The sequence below is a fragment of the Diplotaxodon limnothrissa genome, linkage group LG2 (assembly GCF_057381915.1).
Source record: "Diplotaxodon limnothrissa isolate DT_005_m linkage group LG2, D_limnothrissa_male_GT1.1, whole genome shotgun sequence".
Classification (NCBI taxonomy): domain Eukaryota; kingdom Metazoa; phylum Chordata; class Actinopteri; order Cichliformes; family Cichlidae; genus Diplotaxodon; species Diplotaxodon limnothrissa.
In genome coordinates, this window is record NC_140597.1 from 33,444,101 (window position 1) to 33,454,259 (window position 10,159).

Consider the following 10,159-nt stretch of genomic DNA (forward strand, 5'->3'; position numbering starts at 1 on the left):
AACCAGCCCCGAAGATGCAGTGAAGAAAAACACAAGTGGCAGAAATGTTCACTTAGAAACTAAGTGCGCATGTGCAGCGTCAAACGCACGCCCCCTTTAAGTTGCCGTGTATCTGATTGGTCCGCACTTTGTAAGCGGGCAATGGCGGCGTAAACAACGCTGATATCGATGAAAGAGACACTGCTTAACCGAGTAAAATAAACTTAGACTGGAAATAAACGGAGTATGCTTTCGGTAGGAAGATTTGCTCTCGGCGTGGAAACGATTAAAACGCCGTCTTGTGTACTTCTCGGTGATGCTTAGCCGCTCGTTTTGGCTAACTTTTAGCCAAATGTGCTAACTTAGCGGAAAAGTGAGTTTGCAGAGATGCACTGTATCGTAACGGGAGGAAACGTGAAAGGTAGCAAACATTTCCTGAATATTAAACACAGTCTCTAACTAGAACATGTGTCATTGATTAGATGTTGCTAATAATTATCTTGTGTGTGTTTGTTGGTGGGTGTGTCTGTACCGTCCAGTACTGGCCAAAGCCGTCCATTCTCTGTCCAGGATCGGCGATGAGCTGTATGTTGAGCCTCAGGAAGATGGGGTGAGCTGTTCTGACACTGACTTGCACACCATCACTTCCTCTTACAATGCAGATAGGCTTGTTGCTTCCTGTGGGTGCACACTTTGCGTCAATGAAAAAAGTTGATTTGTTGGTCTCTCTCTCTCTCTCTCTCTCTCTCTCTCTCTCGTGTCGTAGCTGGCCCTGCGGTCTGTGAACTCCTCTCGGTCGGCTTATGCTTGCTTCCTGTTCGCACCACTCTTCTTCAGCAGGTGCAGACTACATGCCTGTGTTTATAAATGGCATCTTTGTGTGAGAGAAAAAGAAAGCGTGTATATGAGTGAACTTCTGCCTTTTATACCTCTGTTTTTCTGTGCAGGTACTCCATTACTAGTGGGGATAACTTCCGCTGCAAGATGGCAATAAAGGTGTGAGAGAATTAGATAATCTACTGTTTTTCAAGGCTTTATATAGTCTGGGTGTGACATTAATTACATTTTAGTAGATAATGTGGTTCCCAAACTTTCATGATGACATAACACCCAAAGTTATTATAGAATTCGTTTCTTATCTACAACAGTTATGATATATCAGAGGTGTGCAACGTATTGAAGGCATTTAGGTTCCAGTTACAATCTTGTGAAAAAGAGTTCCCACAGGTCTTTGTTACTCACAGTTAGACCTGTGAAATTAAGTACACCCCATGATTCAGTAGCTCGTAGAACCACCTATAGGAGCAATCACTTGAAGTTTATGAGTCGCTCATATTGTTTCAAAGTAATCGTTTTCTGTTTGACTTCACCAGTGTCTCAGATCATTGTCTCAGAGTTTTGGCCTACTGTTCTTTACAGTGTTGCTTCAGGACATCGCGGTTTGCGGGCATTCATTTATGCACAGTTCTCTTAAGGTCCCACCTCAGCAGTTCAGTTGGGGACAGGTCTAGAGCTTAATTATTCTCTTTTTCAGCCATTCCGTTGTAGATTTGCTTTAGTACTTGGGATTCTTGTCCTCCTGCACGATGCTGTTTGGGCCAAGTTTTGGCTGTCAGGCCGATGTCCTCACATTTCAGTTTGGAATACTTTGGTAAACAGAGGAGTTCATGGTCAACTCAATGAGTGGAAGGTGTCAGTGTCCTATGGCTGCAAAACAAGCTCAAATCATCACCTTCTCACCATCATACCTGACAGTTGGTATGAGGTGTTTGTGCTGATATGCTGTTTGGTTTTCACCTCTGTTTGGTTTTCACCAAACAGAGGTGGTTTCTTCAGTTGCAGGCCTAAGATGTGCTGCCATATTCTTTTACAGCCAGTAGAGGCTTTCTGCTGGCAACCCTTCCAAACAAGCCAAACTTGTTCAGTCTTTTTCTAATTGTACTGTTGTGAACTTTGACATTTGACTGCTAACTAAGGCCTGTAGAGTCTGAAATGTAGCTCTTGGATTTTTATTTTTTATTTTTGCAGTTTCTCTGTTCACTGCACAGTCTGTCACTGGTGTGAGTTTGCAGGGACGTCCACACCTGGAAGGATTGACAGCTGTCTTGAATGTTTTCCACTTGTAATTGTCCTCACCGTGGTCAAATTATTTGGAAATCGGTTTATAACGATTGTCAGATTGCTTTGCATCAACAATGGCTTCTTTAAGATCACTGCTGACATGTTCCATCCTTGGGATTGTGTTAACACACACCTGAATGCTCTAGACATGCAAACTACTCACATTTTGAATTGGATTACAAGCCCCTAGCAGTAAGACTGTATTTAGTTTATCTCAGGATTGCATAGAATCAGTCACTTGACTGTCACGGATCTCAATAAACATGCTTACCAAAGGCCCCTCAGGCAGGTTGTGATAAGTATCACTTCAGTTACTTTTCTTTTGTTTTCTAGTCTAGTTTGAATTCTTTTTAAGCTCACAGTTCATTTTAAATAACTACTCTGACCTTGCATTAAACCCGAAAGTCCCATCACAAAAAGTTCAACCACTCGATCACAAAAGATGTATTGAAACTAAAGCTGCCAGTCTGATTTTTGTCTAATAGTTTGGTCAGGTTTGCATTCATGTGACCACTACCAAAATGTGAAAAATGTAAATTTTAACTTTCTCTCTATATATTTTTTTCTCCTTTTCTCACTGGTTTACATTAATTCTCAGTCGCAGTTTGCCATGTTATGGAAATGTGGCTGATAGTTTCTTGATTACTTTGATTTTAAACATACTAAAGATAAACATCATACTTTCTCATAATGATTTTTTTGTTCCTTGTTTTTTTTTTTTTTTTGTTGCTGCTGCTGTTTTTCAAATTAACTGCATGATGGCAGTACTTGGGCCTCCCTGATGTAACTACAGTTAGGAATAGCAGATCTTATTCTTGGGATTGAGAGCGTAGTCTTGTATCTGCTGACAGCTTCAAATGCCTCCTTTCCTGTCGTGTTACCACCCAACGGTTGTGGTTATCTGTGTTCAAGTTTTGCAAAAACCTCACAGCTTCCTCGTATTAACAGTTGTACTTAGCAGTTATATTAGAGAGTGAATTGTGTGTCACTTGTCAGAAACAGCAAACATATTGATTTAGATACCATTTGAGTGTGACTAAAATGTTGATTCCTGTTGATTGTACCAGAGTGTGTCATTGCATATTGATAAGCATTATTTCCCCCCTGTGTTTCAGAGTGTACAGTCTGTGTTCAGATCTCTGACAACTTTGGAGAAGACGGTGGAAAAGTGTCACATCGATCTCGACAAACAGAAGGACCGTCTCACCTTCACCCTGCACTGCAAGCACGGTATCAGTGATTCACTTCATTATCAGATCATTCAAAGTGTTTTCCATATATGATTTAAGAAGGCTTACAACTCATTCAGGCATGTAGAATGGTGCTGGTTTCAAACCCAGAGGTGAGGGAACACATCCAGTTCTTACATTACAGGGCGATCGTGGCTCAAGAGTTGGCAGTTTGTCTTGTAATCGAAAGGTTGCCAGTTCGAGCCCCGGCTCGGGCAGTCTTGGTCGTTGTGTCCTTGGGCAAGACATTTCACCTACCCCCTACTGGTCTTGGCCAGAGGGGCCGATGGCGCGATATGGCAGCCTCGCTTCTGTCAGTCTGCCCCAGGGCAGCTGTGGCTACAACTGTAGCTTGTGTGTGAGAGTGAATGCTCGAAAAGCGCTATATAAATGCAATCTGTTATTATTATTATTATTATTATTATTATTACATCCTTGCATTGACCTACAGATAAATATAAGTGTTTATAATTCTGTATTTATAATATAATTATTTATCATTTATAAGTCCACCAGTACTGCGGAACCCAAATATATTAGAGATAAGTTCACTGAGTACAAATGTCAGGCCTGCAGGTCACTTAGTGCTGCACAGAGCTAAAACAAAACTTCTATAATCTCTTTGAAACTTAGAGGTGCCTCAACTGTAGCTATTTTAAATGAAAAACTACCCTTTTTCATATGGCTTTTACATGTATTTATTAAACTATACAGTACTGTGCAAAACTCTTGAGTCACTCCTTGTTTCTTTATATTTTGCTAATAAAAGAGGAAATAGGTGCAGTGATTTATTGAAACATGCAAACATACATGGAAATACAGTAAATCAGGCAAAAACTGTTTAATTGTAACAAGTTAGAAAGTCAGTATTTGCTATAAGTATCTTTATTCTTCAACACAGTCTGAACTCTTTGGCAGCTTTCTTGGTGTGTTTTTAAGTAGTCTTCAGGAATAGTTCTCCAGGCTTCATTCAAAGGTCTTATTTGGATGTTTGCTACCTTTTGTTCCGTTCTCTGTCAAGATGGTCCCACACTGCTTTAATAGTTTTGAGGTCCGGGTTCTGGCGAGCCCAATCCACGACTGAGAGTGTGTTTTTTCTATCCAAGTATGCTTTAACGGCTTTGGCAGTGTGTTTGGGATTATTACCATGCTGAAAAATGAAGCCATTGCCAATCAGACATTTTTTAGTTGATATTGTGAGGTGGATAAAAATCTGATGATACTTTTTTGGGTTCATAATTCAATTCAGTCTTAATTATATAGCAGCAAATCATAACAACAGTTGCCTCAAGGCACTTTATATGGTAAGATAAAGACTACAATAATACAAAGAGAACAGAGCCTGGGTCCACAGAAGAGGGGCCTAAAAGTAAGCCTGCTGTCTGAGAACAGCAAGCTCTAATGGGGTGATATGGCACTATAAGGTCATTAAGATAAGATGGGGCTTGATTATTCAAGATCTTGTATTTGAGGAGCAGGATTTTAAATTTGATTCTGGATTTAACAGGGATCCAACGAAGAGAGTCCGGTATAGGAGAAATATGTTCTCTCTTTCTAGTTCCTAACAGCACTTTTTCCACAGCATTTTGGATCAGCCGAAGGCTTTTCAGGAAGTTTTTAGGACATCCTGATAATAATGAATTACAGTAGTCCAGCTTAGAAGTAATAAAGGCATGAACTAGTTTTTCAGCATCACTCTGAGACAGGATGTTTCTAACTATTCTATTCCACAAATGGAAGAAAGCAGTGGTAGATATTTGTTTAATATGTGCATTGAAGGACATATCCTGGTCAAAAATGATTCCTCACAGTGTTACTGGAGACCATGTTAATGCCATCCAGAGTAAGAATCTGTCTCTGATTTTTGGGCCGAGTACATTAACCACAGTTTTGTCTGAATTTAGAAGCAGAAAATTAGAGGTAATCCAGGTCTTTATGTCTTTAAAACGTTCCTTCAGTTTAACTAATTGATGTGTATTATCTGGCTTCATGGATAGGTAAAGTTGGGTGTCATCTATATAGCAGTGAAAATGTATGCTATGCCTTCTGATGATACTGCCTAAGGAAGGGAAGCCCGTGGAACTCCATAATTAACCTTAGCATGTGAAGAGGACTCTTCATTTACATGAACAGATTGGAGTCTATTAGATAGATATGATTAAAAAACAAGAGTCTTAAATAAATATCAATAGCACTGAAAGTAGCAGTAATGTTTTGAACGACTTTCATTCGTGAAGAAATTCATAAATAAAAGTTGTAACCATTATAGAAAGATATTATGTTTCGAGCAGCTCCAAACCATGACAGAGCCTCCACTGTATTTTACAGATGGCTGTAGACACTCACTGCTGTACCTCCTCTGCATATAATGATGATTATTTGGACCAAACTTAGAGTCATTAGTTCATAAGACCTGATGCAGCTGTCACAGTTATTGTCTAATTTCTCCTGACAGCCACATTTTTTGCTGATCTGACTTCAGTGAACAGTAGATGGATCAGATTTAGGGCCAGATGCATCTCTCAGGTCTTGTATGAGGTCTTTGCTGGATTTTCTTTCCTGTTCTTTCCATGTCTTAAGCCATGACTGTTCATCCACTGTGTATACTTTGGCTATTTGGGAATCACTTTCATGGAGCAAAAATGCGATTTTATGCCTCTCAAACTGTTACCTTTGGCATTTTTCATAGATTCAACTAAAGTAATGGGAATCTGTTACAGGCTGCTAATAACAAAGTGCCTAAAGATACAATTTAAAATGAGTTATTTGCTAAATTATCTGTTAAAATACACAGATTGGAAAATGCTCAGGTGAAAGCACTGGACTGAAAAAGGAATGAAGAAGAAGCCAGAAGACCTTCAGAAGGCCTGGAGAACTTTGGTCAAGAGCACTTAAAAAAATGGGACTTCTACACATTAATACATATCGGATTTTTGTGACACTTTGAATCCATAAATTCTGATTTCACATCAGTTTATAAATAATGTTTTGCGTCTTTTTATTTTATCTTCTGCCTGTAAAGCAACTCTTTTAATAACCTCTATAAACAAGTTGTTACATTGTACTTTTACATCTTGTTTACATTCACATATTTTGTATTTAATGAAGCCCATCGTGCTTTCATCTCATTGCTTTCTATTTGCTCACAAACTTGACGTGATTTTTCTTTACAGGCCTACTGAAGACACATAACCTGTCTTTCCAGGACAGCGAGAGCCTGCAGGCAGTGTTTGATAAGGACAGCTATGCCAATGTATTCAGAGCCCAGCCCAGGTCTGTAAAAATCTTTCTTCATAGTTTATTTTGCAAATCATGACAATGACAGTCTCCCACTTGCTTTTAATCTTTTATTTCCTTGTACTTGATGATGACAAACACTGTGTAGCTTTTTTTTAACACCAGGAAAAACATTTTTACATTTCAGTTGGTTGATTAAATGAATAAATAGATTTAAATAGTAAAATATATTTTAAGGGAGGTGTAACTTTGTAGCTGTAGCTAGATTTGATTTCTCTTGTTCTCAGGCTGCTGGTAGACACAGTCGTCCATTTTCCTCCATCTCTGGACGAAGTGACTGTGTCAGTGAGTGATGAACGGATGTGGGTCAGGAACCATGTGGAGGAAGAAGCAGGTGACAAGACTGATATGAAAAAGTTTCGCCAGCGTAGTGGTAAAGCAGGAACTGACATCTAATAATGCCATGCATTGCTATGTTTTAAAATCAGCTTTTTGTCCTCTTGTTTTTCTGCTCTCTCAGAGGCGTCCAAAGCCATGCTGACCGAGCTGTGTTTGGCTTCAGACGAGTTTGATCATTTTGCTGCCCAAGCTCACAACAGTGTGACTTTTTGTCTGAAGGAGTTGCGGGTGAGAGAAACTATATAGGGAAATCACGAGAGAGTTGCGTAAGTTAGTTTGGGAGGGGGAGAGAGGTGGTTATCAGACCAGAATGTGAAAGAAGTTATTTGGAGACCAGATGAAAGCACTTACAAGATGTTGTGGTGTTCTTGTAATGCTTGCATAGTTTGCAAAGTCACTAACTAGTATCTCTCATTCAGGGTTTACTAGTGTTTGCAGAATCAACTGGCCTCCCTGTTTCTATGTACTTGGACGAGCCGGGCAGGTGAGCATCGCCACCTGTGGGTTATTTTTTTTGATTACTTGTTTCTTCCTTTTTAATAACATAATTTTTTTCTGTGTCTGTTTGTGTGACAGCCCTGTGGTGCTTTCAGTAACGGACAGTGTCCTGGAAGGAAACTTTGTGCTGGCCACTCTTTCTGATGATCCCAGCCTTCGTAAAAATAGCAGCAAAGGGTAAAAACGACAAAACATATTTTTGTTGATTTGGGACGTTTTTTTCTCTTGCTTGTGAGCAGGAAGAAAAATGAAAACAAAACTAGTGTACCCTTCACACAATGGCTTATTAACAGCTCGGTGACAGGCAGGAAATTCTAAACGTTTACCCTACTGCGCCACCTGGTGGATCAGAGTGTAAATGAAGACAAATGCTGGAGGAGCCCATTTACATTTCATACTCGACATTTCCAGTTGTTGGAAATGGATTTTTATTATTTGCTCCAGGAGTTTAGACCAGGTTCTTAGTCCACCAGTTTGAATAAACTCTTTAAAAAAAACTGTGTTTATTCAGGTTTTCACATCTTGTCATTCTGAGGCTGAGAGGCGAAATCTGGAGAACTCATGTCACAGTTAACAGCTGTTTGTAGTTGCATCTTCACACAATAAATGCACTCAGTATATTTATGGGAGTGAAAAACTAGAATGCCGTAGGCTTAATTGTTATGATATTGAGCTCTAAAATTGAAGCTGGTTAGTCATGTTGATTTGTTATTGTTTTGCAAGTCCAGAAAATCAAACGGTCACCATGAAGGTCAAAAGGAGCAAGAAAAGCTTTTTTTTTTTTTTTTTTAATCTTGTGTGTCATCTTTCTATCTGACTTGCACTCCAAACCGTCTGCTCCACCCCTCAGAGCACACACAGCAGCTCCACCCCCTCCCGATGACTTCATGAATGATGACATGGACTCATATCTAATCGCCATGGATACCAGTATTGCGCCAGGTCCCTCAAACACAGGTCCACCCCCGCCTTCATTATCTGGTGACACACGTTCAAAACGGCCTGCAGCAGTCAGCCACAAGGCAAGGATTCTCATCGAGGAGGCAGAAGAAGAAGAAACAGATGATTTAGACAGACTACCTAATAAAAAGGTATGCCTTAGGTTTCTCAGGCGTGTTAACAGGCTGTGGATTCACTTCAATGAATCAAAAAGACAGAAGTAAAATATTCTCGCACATACAAAAAGAAGCAGATTCTTTAAAAATTGAGTCGTCACAACTGTCCACATACAGTCCTCACGTGAAAAAGAAAGTACACGCACGCTCTTTTAATTTAGTTTTATGTGTCAGGCTGTAACAAAAAAATCAACTTGTTCTTATTAGGTCTTAAAATTAGCTAAATGCAACTTTAGATTAATAACAACTCATGAATTATTATCATTACTTACATGTTACACACAAGCAGTGCGTGTGTGTAACTAAATATATCCTCACTGCTTCCACAGAAATTGAGTGTGAAGATAAATACAGTAGCAGCCAAGTGCTGCTAATCAAATCCACTTGATTAACTGATTAACAGCAAGTGTGTTCACCTTTATAAAACCAGAGGTCTGGTTGTTTTTCTGGTCTGGAGCATTCAGGTGTTTGTTAATGCAGTGCCAGGGAGGAAAGACATCAGCAATAACCTTAGAGAAACAGTTGTTGCTGCCCATCAATCAGGTGAGGGTTATAAGACCATTTCCAGTCAACCTGAACTCCATCACTGTACAGTGAGGAAGATTATTCACAAGTGGAAAACCTTCAAGACAGCTCTCAGTGTTGTTGGAAGTGAAGGTCCTGGCAAATTCACCCAAAGGTCAGACCGTGCAGTTCTCAGACTCTATGGGCCTCAAGTTAGCATATCAAATGTTAAGGTTTATAAGGGTGTGATTAGAATAACGCTGAACAAGAATAGCTTGTTTGGAGGGTTGCTAGGCGAAAGAAACAATCCTCTCTAAAAACATGGCAGCACACCTTATGTTTGCAGAGTTGCTTCTGAACAAACCACAGAAACCTCTGGAACAAAGGCGTGCACATTTAAGCAGATATTTAATAAAAAAATAAACAAGTGATTGAATGTTTGTATATGCTCTCAAATTAATTAAATATTGGTATCTTAACATTTCGATAAATTGTAGTCTTTAATATATTTCCCTTGTGTGTGATTTTTCTCACAGTTTCGGTCGCTCTTCTTTGGATCGGTGCTTCCCCCGTCGTCTCAGTTGAGCACACAGCCGATGACTTCTCAAGAGGTGCTGGCCAGCGACAGTGAGGAAGAAAATTAAATAACTGCAGACTGATCGGCTAGAGGAGACATGGACTAAACTGACAGTGGGTGCATGTGCGTGCACTGTTAAACAAAGACACCTGGAGTACTTGAAGATAAAGAAATGAACACAAATTTTCATCCTTACTGGCCAGAACAAGTAGTACCTGGACCTGGTTAAATATGCAGAGGCCACCAGCCTCTAAATTCTCATTATGTAAAACTAGACATGAAGCAATTCCAATTTATTTTAATTTTGTGTTTGCCCAGTTTGTAATTAAGGTGCAGTGTAAAAGGTCCCACCGAATAAAGCAAACTTATTTTTCAATATATGTAAACATCATTTATTATTTATTTACATGTCGAAAAGTTCAAGTATGAGAAATATTTAGGATGAGGGAATTCCACATATCCACCAATGTGGAGCTCAAAGAGAGAAAGGCAGTGATGCA

The 10,159-nt window shown here is 39.5% G+C and overlaps 1 protein-coding gene across 1 annotated transcript; it reads left to right on the plus strand.

The window, feature by feature from the left end:
• The first annotated feature begins 149 nt into the window (after positions 1–149).
• On the plus strand, positions 150–10,002 carry rad9a (RAD9 checkpoint clamp component A). Its single transcript, XM_085371716.1, has 12 exons — positions 150–400; positions 519–589; positions 746–819; positions 927–975; positions 3,216–3,330; positions 6,503–6,602; positions 6,854–6,960; positions 7,087–7,193; positions 7,385–7,449; positions 7,542–7,640; positions 8,314–8,554; positions 9,619–10,002. Exons 1-12 carry the CDS (start codon positions 367–369, stop codon positions 9,724–9,726), a joined length of 1,170 nt encoding a protein of 389 aa, XP_085227842.1. The 5' UTR covers positions 150–366; the 3' UTR covers positions 9,727–10,002.
• The last annotated feature ends 157 nt before the right edge of the window (positions 10,003–10,159 follow it).

Coding starts and splice junctions, on each gene's coding strand:
- rad9a (XM_085371716.1), top strand. CDS start 367: ATGCACTGTATCGTAACGGGAGGAAACGTGAAAG. Junction 820..926: donor GCACCACTCTTCTTCAGCAG/GTGCAGACTACA, acceptor TTTTCTGTGCAG/GTACTCCATTACTAGTGGGG. Junction 7,194..7,384: donor TTTGTCTGAAGGAGTTGCGG/GTGAGAGAAACT, acceptor TCTCTCATTCAG/GGTTTACTAGTGTTTGCAGA.